Raw genomic sequence first — 19223 nt, forward strand, 5'->3', positions numbered from 1 at the left:
CCATCTAATGCAGCTTATTCCAAGACCAAACTTAATCAATGTTACACAACCTCACAGATCATTTCCATTATTGTTCCTTAAATGAAAATAACACATTTTTAGATTATCTGCATTATTTGACTTTAGCAAAGTTCATACTGTAGAAAAACTATTTCTTGAAACCTAATGTCTTTATATTGTAGTGGACCTCCTGGATCTGACTACAACACACAGCGTTTTCAAACAACATGAACTAAATCAAAACAATCAACTGCTGTCAGTCCCTGAAGTTATCAATGTCCTCACAACCATCTATGATGGACTAGAGCAGAAGCACAAGGAACTGGTGAATGTACCACTCTGCATCGAAATGTGTCTGAATTGGCTGCTAAATGTGTATGACACGTAAGTGGTTTCCTTAGTAACTTCTTCTTTTGATTTGTGTTCTCAATGTATACTGTGTCATTGTGGAAATGTCTACAAAACCCTGTGCTCGTGGTGGGAACTGTTTCCTCATAGGCAATGTTTTCTATGTTGCCCCCATTATTATCTTATTTGCACCCGTTATTATCTTATCTGCCGGCCAAACTGACATCAACATACATCTGACAAGTCAATGACCAAACTATTTATTCCAGTAATGTGACCCTTGCAGACCATTGTAGACCACATTTATTTAATGCGTTGAAGTTTGAGAGAAGCTTAACAGGGGCAATAGCAAAGGTTTTCTGATAGAAAATCTGATGGAAGTTATATCAGGAATGGTGACATAAAAAATAATTGCCTTTATTCTTTATAATAAATACCATTTAGTATTATAAAGTCTATTGGATTAGCATTGTTTTATTTATTGGAAAAGTCTAATGTTCTTCTGTCTTCAAGTTTAGTGTAATAATACCAAAGTTGGCATTTTATCAATAGAACAGACCGAGAGTGGCTCCCAATCTTTCCCATTGTGCTATTTTTCATATTGGAACTTTCAATGAAATAAGAAGTAGCACTTAGTCACTTTCGCTGTGCTGTTCGCTAATCTTTTCTCCTCACAAATCCCAACACCTTTCTTGATCTGTCAAGTAAATGAGCGAATAGCGACAATTTCATTTTTTTTTTGCCAACATTTTTCTCATTTAGCACATACAATTCTATAATAGTTTTTTTCCTTTTAATAAAAAATATTCTGTCTTGAATTAGTATTTCTGACAAACTGACAAACTTCCATATTCATTGAAATCATTAGCTTTTAAAGTTATATTTTTAGCTTCCAATTTTTGGAGCCAACAAAATATGAATTCATGCACAAAGCATGACATTATTTTAAATATTCAAAGGAAGATTGCTGGAACTCAAAAAAAATGAAAAAAATAAAAAATAAAAAACTGCAAATTGTCTCAGAATATCACTCTCTACTTCATACTAAAAGTTAACTCAAGGATGAACAACGCCTTTAAGTATTAGGGATCATATGATGCCAAAGATAGACAGGCTATATCATAAGTAATATAAGGGCATGATGATACGTAAATTGATATAGCAGATACAGGGTCTGTGGCTTTTGTTGAACATTTTTCCTAGTTAGTTTCTCTATTATTATTTGTATGTCCAAAGTTGAAATTCTACAGCTCATCACTCAGTGTTTAGGTGCAAGAAAATGTTATTGTTTTTTTAATAAAACCATAGAAATTAGTGAAATTAACTCTCTCTATAAACTGAACGGAAATGTCATCTGGGGATTTTTTCTTTTTTATTATTGCACATTTAAGGTTATTTTTAACCTCATACAAATGCATCAATACTAAGAACAGTAATTTCAGCAAGATCGGTTAGAATTATTATGGGATCAGTTACTGCAAGCCAATATACGTTAAATGCTCATGTATTTTATCGTGAAGCCGTTTTTTTTTCTTTAGCTATCACATTTCATCAGCTCTCTTATATTGGAGCTGCTGATGTAGTTAGGCTTTTGCTTTGTTTATTATTCTAATATTGATCTCTTAGACTCTTCCAAGTTATTAAACTGCCAGTGAAAAGCATCTGCCAGCTCCATGCTGTTAACCTAGAATGTAATTAGCTATCTGTGCCACTGAGGGGGTTGTCAGTCTTCTGTGAAGCCCACTAACATATGCGAATCTCAAGAACGAGACATTTCTTGTTAAGATCTTGTCAGTAGCCGTTTTATGTTTAAACATTGTCAACATGCAGACCTAGAACTTCAGTTAAAATAAATAATGCATAGTTATTCTTCTTTGCTCTTCTCTTTTCATTATCAATAGAACTTTGTTTTTCATACTGACTTCCTGTAGAGCTTGGACCAGCTATTGAACACCAACCCTTGGTACCTCATGTTGGTGTCACCAGTATAGTCCCCTATGCACATGTAAAATGTCTACAGTGTTAATGACCAGCTAAGCCATATCAGCACTAGAAGATAAGACACAATTTGTGACTGTAGAGACGAACTGTAGGCAGACAGTAGCCATGTGAAGGGCATCCTGGTCTCTGTGACTTAGTCCTGATTTAAGAATGTTTTTCTTAGGCAAAGAGTCCCTCTCCTTTTATCACCACTTCCCATACAGCTTTATGGAAATACATTTGTTAAAGAACATCGCCAGTGACAAGCAGACCTCCATTATGAAACAGCAAATCAAGCATTTTCTTAGATCATTGATCCCCATTCCCAACCAGTAGCTCATGAGCAACATGTTGCTCTCCAACCCCTTGGATGTTGCTCTCAGTGTCCTCAAAGCAGGCGCTTATTTTTAAATTCCAGGCTTGGAAGCAAGTTTTAATTGAATAAAAACTAATTATAGTGCCAATTAGAGCCTCTTGTAGGGCTACCAAATAGCCAATCACAGCACTTATTTGACACCCCAAGGGACTTTTTCATGCTTGTGTTGCTCTCCAACTCTTTTTACATTTGAATGTGACTCACGGGTAAAAAAAAGTGGTTGGGGATCCCTGTCTTAGAGTATGCTCTTAACATTTGTTAAAATGGAAACTCTACTGAAATATTGACCTGCTCTGGGTGGCAGGAAGAAACCGCACGAATTGCTTTTTCTCATCTACAGAAAAATATATGTTTTTGTTCTCTCAATTGACAGGATCTCTGACAAGCAGGTCTGTGAATCTTAGAACATTCTTTGTATCCTACAGTAAAGGTGCTGCTCCTGTTCAAAAGCCAATTTGGCTTTTATCTATTTGTTTTTAGAAAAAAATTGCTAAATGTAGTTGTCAAGTGGGAACTGTCATCGGTCTAATCCTGTGCCCGAACTGTTGTGGATTTTTGTAACGTTTGTTTTCACAATTATTATGGTCATGTTTCATTAGTAAATTTAATAAAGTCTTTGTCATGTTAAGAGGATATGTGATACAGAAATAATTATGTTCATATTTTGACTAATGCCAACAGTTGTTCAAAAAGTTGTATATTATAATTATTATATTATAAGTGCACTGATGAAATAGAGGGCTTCCTGCATGGTCCGTTTTATACACTCACAGGTTGACCCTACAGCTTGACCACACATCTACTAGGAGAGGTTGGCAACTGTCCTGATATCATCCTCTGTGCATTTCAATCAAATTGTATTTTTATCTCTGGTTTGGGGATCCAGCCAGAGAATGGCTACTGTGATGTATTATCATCACCAAGTTAAAGATATTTTGTCATGATTTTTATGGTGTAGATTTTATTTCTAAATTACACTGCAAATAATTCACTCAACAATATAAAATTTAATTCCTGAACCAGCAACTGTATTTTTTTTAGTTGTAATATTGGTGTGTAGGCACCATCTCAGGTCATTTTGCTGTTCTTAGATCTATCAGGGAGCTGTTATCTTGTGTTACGGAGCTGCTTTCTGGTTATCTTCCCATTGTTCTTTTGTTAGGCTGCTGTGGGGGGAAGGGAGGGGGAAATATCACCCTAACTTTCAGTACAGCTGCAACTGAAGTTTATCAGAGCACAAGTCACATGACTGGGGGCAGCTTGGAAACTGACAAAATGTCTAGCCCCATGTCAGGTTTCAAAATGAAATATAAAAAAATCTGTTTGCTCTTTTGAGAAATGGATTTCAGTGCAGAATTATGTTGGAGCAGCACTATTAACTGATTCATTTTGGAAACATTTTTTCTCCAGTGGTTCGTTTACCAATGTATTTTGGTATTCATTTACAACTACTGTATTGTTAAACATCTTGACAGTTAAGCAAAGAGTCTAGAAGCCAGAGAATTAATGGGTTGTATTATCGAATAGCTGTGCATTATTATCCACTCTTTGGCTCCCACCATGTAATATGTTATCCTGCTGTGAGATGGTGTCATTTTTGTTTCATGAATCACTGTGTTAAAAACTCGCTAGATAAAATGTAATGCTGAAATACACACACTGAGCTAGCATAGTTCTGATATTCAACTTGCATGCCTTATTAGATTTGATTGATGGGCACACTTTAGTGTGCAAACGTACCTTGCATTTTGTTAAGCAGTAAAAAAATGGCTTGAAAAAAAAACTAAAGGGATTCTGTCATGATATTTATGGTGTAGTTTTTATTTCTAAATTGCATTGTTTACACTGCAAATAATTCACTCTATCATATAACATTTTATTCCTGAACCAGCAAGTGTATTTTTGTAGTATTTAGTAATATTGTGTGTAGGCAGCCATCTCTGGTCATTTTGACTGATCCTGTGCTTTCAGAAAGAGCTAGCACTTCAGGATGGAACTGCTTTCAGGCAGGCTATTGTTTCTTCAACTCAATGTAACTGAAGGAGTCTTGGATTTTTACTATTGAGTGCTATTTTCATATGTACCAAAGAGCTGTTATTTTGGGCCAGGGAGCTTTTATCTGGTTAACTTCCCTTTGTTCTAATGTTAGGCTGCTGGGGGGGATGGGAGGAGGTGATATCACTCCAACTTGCAGTGTAGCAGTAAAGAGTGACTGAAGTTTATCAGAGCACAAGTCCCATGATTGGAGGCACCTGGGAAACTGACAATATGTTTAGCCCCATGTCAGATTTCAAAATTATATATAAAAAATATGTTTGCTCTTTTGAAAAATGAATTTCAGTGCAGAAGTCTGCTGGAACAGCACTATTAATAGATTATTTATTATATATATATTTATTATATAAAACATGTTTTTCCGTGATAGAATCCCTTGCAGATGTTGCTTCACCGGACAAACTAGTACAGCAACTGGGTCTGATTTCTTACTTCTAGTTTTCTGATAATTCTTGCTGAAAACATTCTTATTAACTGCAATATATAACAGAATAATAAAATAATGTCCTGATGTGTAGTATTCAAATCCTCACCTGTGATTTAAAATTTGACTCTTTGCAAACACTGGCACTTGTTTGACAAAAATTAACAAAAATTTAAATTGCACCCAACCCACACCCAACTGGCACTACTATTTATAGACCCAGGCCCAACTTGTACACCTCTGATGTCAACCCACAACTCTCAAACATCGTCAAAGCACATGTACCACCAAATGTAATATTTGGCGTTATCGCAGCACGCATTCACACTTTTGCGAGTATATTTGCGCTAAGCAGAATGCAATATTTTTCGCACAGATATATTACATAAGCACAAAACAGTAGCAAATGCAAATATAAGATGAGTCGGAATGAAAGATGTTTTCACTGGAAAAAAAACTAATAACCATAAACCTTTACCACATATAAAAAAAAATGCTGACATATATCTTTACCACATATAACTTGACCACATTTTTAAATTACAAGAAGAATAGTGAAAAAACGTACGCAATGTGAACGGTGGAATTGCTCCACGAATATCTTTCTGCAAAAGTTGTACATAAACCTTCTTCTCACAACACTGATAGCAAAGTCACGTGAACACAATTACATTGCGATTAGATTGCGAATAACATTTGCACTGAACAGCGACTACAGACACGACTCGTTAAAAAATCAAGCGCAATATAAGCAATTTGCGATAAGAAGTTTTATTGCATTGATAGCGCAACAGCGCAATAGAGCGCAACAACAATAGTTCGCAAAGTGGAGGGAAACAGCGGAAACAGTCGCAAATGTAGCAGAACAGTCGAAAATCAAATTATTACATACCCACTCTCGCACGCCAACTACTCGCTTTGCGAACAGTTTATGCGATTGCGCGTGATATTACATTCCCCCGTTAGTGTTTATCTCCAAATATTTTTAAAATTCTGTATTACCTACCACAGCTTTGTTGTCTGTTGTGCATGATGCATCACTCTCAAATTTTCATTCATTTCACATCAGTACACATTCAGTGCAATATCTAGCGCAATATCTAGCAACCCAAGGTCACATTCTGAGCTATGTTCATACCTGGTTTCATTGTTACTAAGTTACCTCGTCTCTTTTAGCCACTTGAGATATTGTGATACTGATCTGCTCTTTCCAGGCATGCAGGTAAAGCTGGCCATAAATGGGCTGATAAAAACTGCCAACAGACAGTCGGCACCTTATTGGCCCGTGTGTGGGGCCTTCTGACGGACCTCCCCGATCGATATCTGGCCGAAAGTCGGGCAGATGTTGATTGGGCAGGGTTAAAAATCCCATCGGATCGCGGCTACATCTGTTCGTTGATGCGGTCCCGCGATCCGACCACCCATATTGGCTGCATTATGATCCAATCATTGGGCCCTAGGGTCCACAATCGGATCAGCCCGATATCGCCCACCTCGATGTGGGCATATTGGGGAGAGATCCACTCATTTTGAGAAATTGCCAAACAAGCAGATCTCTACATGTATGGCCACCTTTAGGAGTATGGGTAGAGATAAGTGACCCCTGTAATCATGTTCATATCAAATCAAGAGCAAATACATACAGGTATTTGGATCCATGTGATATATACAGATTCAATTTGGTCTTCTTTAACTGTCTCAATTGTGTTTCTCATCTACTGCAATAGAAACCTCTCACTATGGTATGAAAGCTAATGGGGATTCTTTTATTTTCAGGGGTCGAACTGGTAAACTACGAGTCTTGTCCCTGAAGATTGGGCTCATGTGTTTATCTAAAGGCCTTCTAGAAGAGAAATACAGACGTAAGTGCACTGCTGAATACTTTTGTTTATTCATGCCAATCTAGATGTTGTAGTCATAATGCTGCTCTATTTATTGATTCCCCATACTGATATCCCTGGCTAAGCATTCACTTCCGCTAACTAAAGCATGTGGGGAATGGTTGATTCAGATGTATAAATATTATGGGATATCATATGACAATACGGATTTTCTGAGTGAGTATTTAATGATAAATGCTTCATAAAACTCTTATCCTTCTTGCTGTTTCTTCAAGCACATTACGCATCTATTTTTCCTCTAAATAGTCCCTGTGTGAGCTACAGTCCCTCTCTGAGATTACATTTCTGAATATAATGAGCAAGATGCATTTTCTTACTTTTTCAAGGTACAAAATGCCATTTAATTTCAGACAGTGTTGCGGTGCTGGGGCTTAAGTTCAAATATCAACCACAAATATTACTTTAGTGGAAAAAAATTAAGGATGTTCCTGAATGTCAAGTGGACAAAGTACTCCAGCGTGTACTCATTTAAGTGTTGATATGTTCCCACTCAGCCTCTCATTGTATATTGTGTTCAATAGAAATCCTCCTGTACATGATGTTTCTTAGGTATTAATGGGTTATTTTTTTTTAATGCTGCCAAATTGTTACATAATGCGCAAACATAATATCAGCTTTCATCTCTTTTTTTGCATTGTTTATGAACAGGGACAATGTGGCAACACCAATGGGCATTAAATTAATTAGTGTGTGTAATATTTTACACATTTTACCTGCACCCACATACATACCTACCTACTATATTGTATGTATTTCTTTATATAGCACCCAAATGTATGTAGAGCTTTACAAGCTGCGAACACAGACAGGGGTATAGTTATATAAAGTTATACTGTAAAAGAAGATATAACAGCTTAGAGCTTTCAATACACGTTACTGCTTACAATCTATCAGGGAAAAGAAACAAATGGGGGGTGAGTATAAGTTCATAGGATCTGTTGCTACAGAGGAAGACTTTTTGGTTTGAAACGAGAAGTTCATAAAATGACATCTCTGCTGCTCTTTTTTTAAATCATTTTGGGGTTCTGAATTATTTAATGTTATTCTCAGAATCTCTCTAGTTTGGCATTTATACTGTCATATGGATCCTTTAGCTACGGATCCTAGGAACCAGGCTATAATCAGAAAGATGAATAAGCATCTAAGCTTATAGTCGTGCTGTTTACTGATTATTGGGTCAGAGAAAGTTGTTCATTTGCAAGTGGGAGACAACTGACATTATTTGGCATAAATGTAAAAACCCAAATATCACCAAAATTTACTTTTCTAAAGAAATTCATTACAGAGTTTCCAAATAGTGCATCTTATTAAAATGTCCCTGTGCAAGCACAGGATCTATTATACAGAATGTTTGGAACCTAGGGCTCCCTTGATACGTTTTTTTTTTATAATTTGAATGTTTGCTAAAAATAATTCATCAAACGTTTAATAACCTAATAAGATTATTTTGCCACCAATGATATTGCATGCGCCTTAGCTACCATCAAGCACAAGGTACTGATTTATTAATACAGAATAAAAGGAAATCATTTTTACTAATTAGAATTATTTATTTACAGTAGATGACTTTCCTGTAATTCAGAGCTGGCTAGATAAGGAGCTTCTGGATAAGGGGTCTGATATCTGTATATATGTATTGAAATCGGCCCATTTAGAACTCTTCTGAATTAAAGTTGATTTTTATGTCCGGACAGGTACAGTAAAGCATTCTAGTTATAAACTATATCAAGTGGTTTCAACCAGTTATAGTTTTCTAGGTCTTCTTCACTGACATATTCATTATCATTTTACTTTGGGGAGCTCAAATGAAACTTTAATGCCTGGGAAGCAATCTGTACCTGGCACGCTTTCAAGTTGGCACATGGTAACAGTTTGCAGTCAGATCAGATTTTAAATGTACTTGCAACTAAGTGACTTTTTTCTTTACAAGGTAGTTACTAACATACAGCCTCCATTAAGATATACCGCAGCCTATAGGTGCTGCCAGACTGAAAATGAAAATCTAGACACTAAAGTGAAAAGAAATATAAATAACATATATAAAATTATGAATGGGTTTCACTGCAAGGATTACATATATCCTGAAACAAGGAACACACACATATTAATAGGCAATTTCATTCACTAGTCTATACTCAGGACTGGTATACTGTAGTCAGGTGTTGATGTTGCTTTAAGAGAAAAGGACTAGATAATGATAAAACATAAAGTATACACTTCTGCAGAAAAGCTTTATACTGAAAATACTTTGGTTTGTGCTACTGCCACATAACAAAAAATGTCTATGGTACCACTCAACAAATAAATAAAGATACAAAAATAAAGTAGAAAAAATAATAAAGGAGAAAACACTCACAGTTCACCTCAGTCCCAAGGTGCAAAAACCAAAAACACTGTATCCAAAAGGATGTGAGGATCTCCAAAAATAAAGAGACAAATATAAAAAGTAGAAAAATGTATTAGGACATGAAGACCTAACGCGTTTCGTGCCTATTGGGGCACTTACTCATAGCCTATGAGTAAGTGCCCCAATAAGCACGAAACGCGTTAGGAACATTTCAGTAAGGAACCCAGGACCGGTGTCGGACTGGCCCACCGGGATACCGGGAAAACTCCCAGTGGGCCCAGGTGTCAGTGGGCCCTCGTGCTGTTAAACATTTGGCCTATTTGATGGTCATTCCCTATTTCATTGAGAACACAGAGGCTAAATAGATGGAATTATAGATTAAAGTTCTATAGTATGTAAATAAAAGAGACTAGGAGAATAGAGGTTGAGTGAGGAGAGGAAAAATAATAGTACTGAGAGTTGGCCCCTGGTCTAAGCTTTTTGAGAGGGGCCCCTGGTGTCCCAGTCCGACACTGCGGGTTAAGCTATCAAAATCGGGACTGTCCTGCAGAAAATGGGACAGTTGGGAGGTATGTATGATGCGAAAATCGTACAAATCTTTGTTTTGTACCACTATATCTTTGCATCTATGGCCAGCTTTAAAGGTGTCAATGGGTGCTCTTTGCATTTCTGTATAGTCATGCCCTGCACCATTCAATCCTCCCTGTCTCCCATTCCAAACTGCACATTGTTGCTTCTACACCCTGGAGTTGCCCCCAAACCAGGTGGTAGCTCAAGGATCCCCCAGTTCCCTGTCTTAATTGCTGCAGTCATGGTCAGATTTACATAGCGGTTGCCCGTAGACCTGCTGTCATTCATCGCTCCTGTCCACGCCCCTTTATTCATACACATATGCAAATTTAATCAGGTCTGAAGCACTGGGGATTGGCATACAGGAAACTGTAAAAAGAAATATTGTATTTCCCATGCATCCCCAGTGTTTCTGGATCCAGTGGATGTGGTTGGACAGCCATCCCCCTAAAATTTTGCAGCCCTAGACCCGGGCCTTGGTGGCCTTTCCACAAATCCGGCCTGGCTGCAGTAGAGTTGTGCACAATAACACTAATAATAACTCATTTGCTGCTATTGCATTAGGAACAGCATCTATGACAAGTGCAATGACACTGGAATTGTGGGGGAAAATTATGCCTTGTGGGTAAATTTTTGGATTTTGTTGGAAAATTGTGATTGTAGTTGGTTGAAATTGGGGGCTGTTTTGTGAGCTTTAACTTTTAGAGCTACTTAAAAATGTGTTTTTTGTCGCACATATCTAATGTGCCATTAACTTTAGAGGCTCTGGTGATTATCGGGCCATAATTCTGAAGGGATTCCAGGCAGCAGGTAGACTTTGACCATGTTAATATTTAATACCTGCGCTAGCATAGATGTATAGTATCTCTCTGTACAGACTATAACAAATACCAGTCCATTGTATGTAGATATACCAAGCCATTTACTGCCCTGTTATGCTGACAGCATCCTGGCTCATACCGTGTTGCCTTGATCATCCGGCTACTCCCCCATATGTAAGGGGACTACAAACACAATAGGTGCACTATAGGAGGCGATGAGGAGCTTTAGTACCTCTGTAAAATGTAATTGTTTTTTTTCTCCCTTAATTCTACATTTTATGTTATCCTTCTTGGATGTATTTGACTTTTTACAGTAAAGAAATCACATTTCAATAAGACAAGTATTATGCTAAGGTGGTTTGTGACATCATGCAGCTATCATGTGGTTATGTAAATGTACTAACCAGAACCACCTGTCCCTATCCTAGATCTTTTTAAGGAAGTATGTGGGGCAGGAGATACATGTGACCAGAGACAGCTCGGCTTGCTGCTTCATGATGCCATCCAAATCCCACGTCAGCTTGGGGAAGTCGCAGCTTTTGGAGGAAGTAACATTGAGCCGAGTGTACGCAGCTGCTTTCAACATGTAAGTGGAAAAAAAGTTGCATGTAACTTCCCTTCACCATTTGTTGTACCTGTTTTGTTTGCAGGAGTCCATTATGTACAGGGATTATCTGCATTTATATTTAATGGGAGGCATATACATGATTTCCAATTAAAGTACAGTCCGCTGGGCCAGACAAGGAAGCCTTAAAAGCCCTGTTGACTGAAAGCTAACCAGTTCAGACACTCTTAACAAAAATGACTGGCTAAAACATAACTTTTAATAAATATTTTAAAACCATAACACACACCACCAACGTGCTGAATAAAAACAACAAGACTCCATGGTGTTAGTAATGAAGTCTGGGTAAAGTGTCCCTAAAAACACATTAAAACCAGGCTATAGATAGAACGGTGCAAAGCACAAATCCAACTGTCTCAATTGACAGTGTGCTGGTTATAAGCAGTATGGAGTGATGGATGCCAGTCGCAATCCCAGAACCCTCCCTTCCACAAGTTCCCCAGGCCAAAATTTTCTACCTAGCTACGTAGGGAGCAAGTGGGAGCTAGTCGCCCACCGTCCACCTATGCCAAAGCCCGACGCGTTTCGCCGTTTGCGCGGCTTCCTCAGGGGCATAAGTGCCGGGTGTGTGTCAAAATTCGGTTTAAATAGCCGTCTCTAGCCGTCCGTCTGAAAGGGCGCATTTAGAATGACGTCATTTCCGGTCGCGCATGCAGAGAAAGTGCTTAGGCGCTTCAATATGCCTAATGCGCATGCGCTGCCCACACGAACTCCTCCTATGATGTCATCCTCACCAATCGCGTGTATGTTATGTCCCTTCAGGCGCTTTGCAGTATATTTTTTGCGCATGCGCTGTCCCAATCTGACAAAAAATAAATAATTAAATAACTAAAGGTTCGTACGCACTTCAAGTTTGGCACGCAATAAATGAGTGTGGACGCCTTATTAGTCTAAAGGGCATGCGCTATCTCAATTGTAATGACATGCGCTTCATGCATTCGTATCTTGCGCATGCGTACCCTATGGAACACTCGTTGCTACGAAGTATATGGCTAGTAACCTATTCAAGGTGCAGCAAGATTATATGCAAAAAACAAAGTAACAGGCCCCAAGTTTTAAGATACTAGTGCTCGGGATAGTGGCGAGCTAGAGATCGCTACAAGTTATTCAAAAGGAACAGTACCAATCCTATTCTTTTTAAAGAAAAACTTTACATATAGATAGCTTCCTCAGTTAATTATTAGTCTATTATTGTATCAAGAAAAATTATTACGATTTACAAAAATGGAGAGAAAGTAAAGCCCTCATTTAGGCCATATGGCACTTTGGTGTTTAACCAGTAAATCCATTGTGCCTCGCGCTGCAATAATTTCCTGTCAATATCGCCAACCCGCATTGTAGGTTTAATGTGATCTACTGCTGTAAATTTTAACATCTCAATATTGCCATTGTGTGTTTCATTGATGTGTCTCGCTACCGATGTGTTTCTCCTGTGCCTCACATCTCCAACATGCTCAAGGATCCTTCTCCTAAATTCCCGTTTTGTTTTGCCCACATAGCGTTTCCCACACCCACAATTCATCAGGTATATTACTCCTGATGTTTTGCAATTCATAAAAAACTTTAAGGTGTAATCAGGGATGTCCAATCTACCATGGCATGTCGACGCTTTCTCTATGAAGGGACAGGCTTGACAGCTACCACATTTATAGCAGCCTTTAGTTTTATTTTCTAACCATGTTGGTTTAGCCTCATTGCTAAGGTGGCTATGTACCAACTGGTCACGTAGATTTCTACTGCGTCTAAAAGTGATTGTGGGATTACTCCCAATGACTTCTGATATATCTTTGTCCTGCTCAAGAATGTGCCAGTGTTTACTTAGAATTTGGCGAATTTCCTTGTGTTCAGAACTATAGTTCCCAATGAACCTTATCACTTTCTGATCCTCACTCGGACTAGCTGGTCCACTATTTGCTGTTTTTCTAGGAACCAAAAGGTGACTTCTGTCTGCCGTGAGCGCTCTCTTGTACGCTTTCTTGAGGGAGTTGTGGCTATACCCCCTCAATTTGAATCTTTGGTACAATTCATCAGCTTCAGTCTTAAATTCGGACAAAGTGCTACAGAGCCTTCTGACCCTCAAATACTGTCCCTGTCGGGATGCCTCGAATAAGGCGTGTAGGATGTTGGCTTCGAGCATGCAGGAGATTGTTAGTTGCTGTTTCCTTTCTAAACACCGTAGTTTGGATATTGTTGTTGGGGTCTCTATAGATTCGAATGTCTAGGAAATTAATTACGTCTTTATTAATTTCAGCTGTAATTCTCAAATTTATGTTATTCCTGTTTAGAGCATCGACAAACCTACGAAATTTTTCTGGAGAGCCTGACCATATTACTATTACATCGTCTATGTAGCGTAACCATAGTACGATGTATTCTGTGAACTCTGCGAGGGTTTCGTTAAACACAAAATTCCGCTCCCACCACCCCAAATAGATATTGGCATACGTGGGAGCGCAGGTACTACCCATCGCAGTGCCACGTATTTGATGGTAGTAGTGCCCATTAAATGTGAAAAAGTTGTGTTTAAGTAAAAATTCCAACAGTTCTACCACAAATGTATTGTGTTTCTTGTATTGTTGTCCCCTTTGCTCTAAGGTGTCCATGACCGCTTTAAGTCCTATCTCGTGCAGGATGCTTGTATAGAGTGATTCGACATCTAAGCTGGCCAGGTAATGATCCTCACCTAGAGAGATTCCTTCTAGATGCCGTAAAGCATCCATGGTGTCTAAAATGAAAGAAGGAAGACTATATACAAATGGTTTTAGTATTTGGTCAATATAGATACTGGCAGGTTCCGTTAGGCTGCCTATACCTGAGACGATTGGACGTCCAGGTGGGGACGTTGCATTTTTGTGGATCTTGGGGATCGTATAGAAAGTGGGGATGGTGGGTGATTTTACCATCATGAAATTAAATTCCTCCTTACTGATAATGTTAGATTCTTTCCCTCTTTTGAGAATGCCACTCAGCTCTATCTGAAAAGCCTTCGTGGGATCACTGCTCAGTAACGTGTAACAGTTTTTGTCTCTTAATAGACGTAGACATTCCTGAATGTATTTTTCTCTATCTTGTATCACGATATTCCCTCCCTTGTCACTGGGCTTAACTATTATATTCTTGTTTTTTTCCAATTCTATAATGCCCTGTCTGATCTTATATGTCAAATTCCTGGATTTGGGGCCCTCCGTATGTACTTTATGTTGTAATTTTTTAAAATCAGCGGAACAGCATTCTATAAAGGTATCAACTTTTGTGGAACCTACTGGCGTGAATGTGCTTTTCGGTCGCAATTTGGTAAAAGGACCTACACATTCGGTCCTAAATGCCTCATTGTCTTCTAACAAATAACAGAGGTCTTGCAAAGCCTGCTTTTCTTCAGCAGTAAACTGTTCACCTTTATTGCCTTTATTGAAGTGTTTGTGTAAGGAGAGTTTTCTCCCAAAAAGATGTAAATCCTTAATAAGATCAAACAAAACAAAAGTGTTAGTGGGAGAGAAGGAAAGACCATACTTCAAACCTTCGAGTTGGTGATGGGTAAGTGCTGTTTTAGATAGATTAAAAACCTGCAAGGTGTCGCTCTCAATTATCTGTTGTACCGGTATCCCCAGTGCTGCCGGTCCCTTAGTTTCACCCTTCCCATTCCTTCCCCCTGACGTGGTTCTAAAAAATTGCTCTGAGAAACCACTTGAGGCGATGGAGAGTGTGCTGATTTGGCTATGGGAGGTTTGATATGTTTAAACTTTTTCCCCATTCGATTGCCGGTTAGGTTACCCTGTGACGAATCACTTAGCTCACTCTCTGAGGTATAGGGTTCTGGACTAAAGCGATTAAAATCAATATTGTTATTGGTCATTCTTGTTTCAGCCTTATAGATTTTTCCTGTGCTGAAATCCATTTTATCCCTGCTGAATTTCCGCCATTTGCGGGTTTTAAGTTCAGCAGCCAATTTGTCAATATTGGTTTGTAAATCGCTTTCCCTTTTTTTGAAACTAACATCCTCTTTAAAGGATTGAATGAGTTTGAGATTATTTGCAACTTCACTGTTTGTTTGTTCCAAAAGCTCCTCCTCCGTGACCTTAATAAGCTTCATCAATCCAATTGAGCAATTGGTCAGCAGCTCGTTCCATTGCTTAACGAAGTGATCACTGACCAAATGCTCAGCTGGGGCCAATTGGATTCTCAGGCCTCTTGGTACAATGTTATGAATCAGATATTTTTCCCATGCAGTTATTTCCCACCAGAGTTTGGTTTGTTTGATCATTCCTCGTTTCAAATTCTTAAATACTGTTTCCAATTCAGGGCTGGAATCAACTGTAGTGTAGTCACTACCACCTTCACCAAAGATCTCCTCTGCCTCCTCCCTCCATTTATTAAAGTTTTGTGGGTTAGAAAGAAAACCCGCCATAATGGCTTGAAAGAACCAAGTCGTGTGCTCGAGAAAGAGATTAAACTCAAAAAGAGGCATATACATGCACAGTCAGGGTCGGACTGGGCATGCGGGACACCGGGAAAAAACAACTTTTTTTCCCAGTGACATCCTAGACACTGTAGTATATTGTTGTTTCTTTACAAGTTATAGGGAATTAGAAATGGCAGCTGCAGGGGCAATTCTAAGGCTGTTGCCTCCTGAGCTGCCCCCCTCCCATTCTGCACTTAAAAAATCAGAGCAGGTCAAAGGGGGGGGAGGGGGCAGCATCGCTAGTATAATAAGCGCAATAGTGAAGCCGAATTTCCGGGTTTAATAGCTCTTAAAGGGGTTGTTCACCTTTGAGATAACTTTTAGTATGATGTAGAGAGTGATATTCTGAGACAATTTGCAATTGGTTTTCATATTCTGTTATTTGTGGTTTTTGAGTTATTTAGCTTTTTATTCATCAGCTCTCCAATTTCAGCAATCTGGTTGCTAGGGTTCAAATTACCCTAGCTACCATGCATTGATTTGAAGGAGAGATTGGAATATAAATAGGAGAGGGCCTGAAAAGACAGGCGAGTAACAAAAAGTAGCAATAACAATACATTTGTAGCCCTACAGAGCATTTATTTTTTTACATGGGACCCCCATTTGAAAGCGGAAAAGAGTCAAATGAAAAAAGAATTAATGAAAAAAAGATTAAAGTAACCTAGCACTAAGCAGCACTCTGTTATTGATGGCGAGGAGAGCAATATGACTATCCAACAGTAACATTTTTGTTGGTCCCAACAGATTTCAGATATTTGCAAAGTAACCCATAAGTTCAGTAAGACACAAGCACATCACACAATACAGTCATATGAAAAAGTTTGGGAACCCCTCTCAGCCTGCATAATCATTTACTCCACTTTCAACAAAAAAGATAACAGTGGTACGTCTTTCATTTCCCAGGAACATCTTGGGTTTTTTCTGAACAAAGATGTTAAGTGAAGCAGTATTTAGTTGTATGAAATTAAATCAAATGTGAAAAACTGGCCGTGCAAAAATTAGGGTACCCTTGAAATTTCGCTAATTTGAATGCATGTAACTGCTCAATACTGATTACTGACAACACCAAATTGGTTGGATTAGCTCGTTAAGCCTTCAACTTCATAGGCAGTTGTGTTCAATCATTAGAAAAGGTATTTAAGGTGGCCAATTGCAATTCGTGCTTCTGTTTGACTCTCCTCTCCTCCTCTCGTGCTTCTGAGTGACAGCATGGAATCCTCAAATCAACCCTCAAAAGATCTGAAAACAAAGATTGTTCAGTATCATCAGTATCATCAGTTTAAACTGTCAGTTACAACTGTAAGGAATGTAATCAGGAATTGGAATGCCACAAGCACAGTTGCTGTAAAACCCAGGTTTGGCAGGCCAAGAAAAATATAAGAGTGGTATATGCGGAGGATTGTGAGATGATCACCTCCAAAGACCTGCAAGAACATCTTGCTGCAGATGGTGTATATGTACATTGTTCTATAATTCAGCACAATTTGCACAAAGAACATCTGTATGGCAGGGTGATGAGAAAGAAGCCCTTTCTGCACTCACACCACAAACAGAGTCACTTGTTGTATGCAAAAGCTCAGTCAAGCCACAGTCATTTTGGAACAAAGTGCTTTGGACTAAAGGGACAAAAAGAAGAAGAAGAACACCGCATTCCAAGAAAAACACCTGCTACCTACTGTCAAATATGGTGGAGGTTCCATCTTGCTGTTGGGCTGTGTGACTAGTTCAGGGACTGGGGCCCTTATTAAAGTCAAGGGTCGGATGAATTCAACCCAATATCAACAAATTCTTCAGGATAATGTTCAAGCATCAGTCACAAAGTTGAAGTTATGGAGAGGTTGGATATTCCAACAAGACAATGACCGTAAACACACTTCGAAATCTACAAAGGCATTTATGCAGATTGAGAAATACAATATTCTGGAATTGCCGTCACACAGGGCCGGAACTAGGGGTAGGCAGAGTAGGCACATGCCTAGGGCCAGGCACGTACTTCCTCTGCCTGGTACCCCTAGTCCGGTCCCCTCTCTGCTTCTTGCCACTTCTGCATTTTTTTGTCAAATGCGCGCCGATCGGCCCATGCACAAGCGTTTACTCACGCATGCGCGCGAGTGTGTACTCGCGCATGCGTGCAAGCTCCTGTTCTATGCGCACAAGCATCCAATAGACACTGCCAAGCATGAGCGGGCCCAGTCGGCGCCACGACCAGACAGGTTGCCTTGGGCGCCTGCCCAGCTTGGCCCGGCTCTGCCGTCACAGTCTCCCGACTTCAATATCATGGAAAATCTATGGGATGATTTGAAGCAGGCTGTCCATGCTCGCAGCCATCACATTTAACTGAACTGGAGAGATTTTGTATGGACAAATGGTCAAAAATACCACCATCCAGAATCCAGACTCATCAAAGGCTATAGGATGCATCTAGAGGCTGTTACATTTGCAAAAGGAGGCTTGACTCAAAAAGTATTGATGTAATATCTCTGTTGGGGTGCCCTGTGCCCGAATTTATGCACCTGTCTAATTTTGTTATGATGCATATTGCATATTTTCTGTTAATCCAATAAACTCTATGTCACGGCTGAAATACTACTGGTTCCATAAGGCATGTTAAATATTAAAAGAAAGTTGCTACTTTGAAAGCTCAGCCAATGATTAACAGAACTGAAAAGAATTAAGAGGGGTTCCCAAACTTTTCACATGACTGTATGTAGATTAAATCACTGTAACTAAGAGTAAAGTAGAACCATTCTAGTAGCAGAGCATTATATATAGAGCCAAAGGAATATTGGAGGTCTTTTCCTACACGTCTCACTGCTGAGATGCAAGACATTTATATGACTTCATTGCTCATTTTTCATGAGTCTCTGTCACAACCTTATCCATTCTTCTTCATGCTTCTTACTTCGGGACTTTATTCATAATAGTAGTTTTTTGATTAAAAAAAATGTCTTTTACAAGCTAAGAATTCTATCAGACAAGCTATGATGTATGGCACGTCTTGGGGAAAGAGTTTACTTATAACCAGAGGAATAGTAGAAAGATGCAGGCATGCATCACCACATTGATTTGCAAATTAGACAATGCAATATTGTCTGATACAACATAATTCAATTTTATATTATCTCTTCCCATATCTTTTTTTTCTCTTCAGTCTCCTCAGCACAAAAGATCTAATGTAGAAATATTGCTGCTGTAAAATGTATATGTGTTTGCTTCTCCCTGCCAATAGCAAATTGCTGCATCCATTTAAAATAAACAACAGACTTAAGGTTGCAGTGCTGTAAATACTCTTTTTAATTTGAAAACAATAAAAAAGA

The 19223-nt window shown here is 38.8% G+C and overlaps 1 protein-coding gene across 6 annotated transcripts in view; it reads left to right on the forward strand.

The window, feature by feature from the left end:
- Positions 1-19223, forward strand: part of utrn.S (utrophin S homeolog) — a 446216-nt gene that overhangs the window by 386333 nt on the left and 40660 nt on the right. For all 6 annotated transcript variants that reach the window (XM_041564420.1, XM_041564418.1, XM_018265201.2 and 3 more), the window contains 3 exons: positions 183-384; positions 6960-7045; positions 11251-11408. In XM_041564420.1, the coding sequence (XP_041420354.1) occupies positions 183-384; positions 6960-7045; positions 11251-11408 (446 nt within the window). The remainder of the gene's footprint in view (positions 1-182; positions 385-6959; positions 7046-11250; positions 11409-19223) is intronic.

This window comes from Xenopus laevis, chromosome 5S (genome assembly GCF_017654675.1).
Source record: "Xenopus laevis strain J_2021 chromosome 5S, Xenopus_laevis_v10.1, whole genome shotgun sequence".
NCBI lineage: Eukaryota > Metazoa > Chordata > Amphibia > Anura > Pipidae > Xenopus > Xenopus laevis.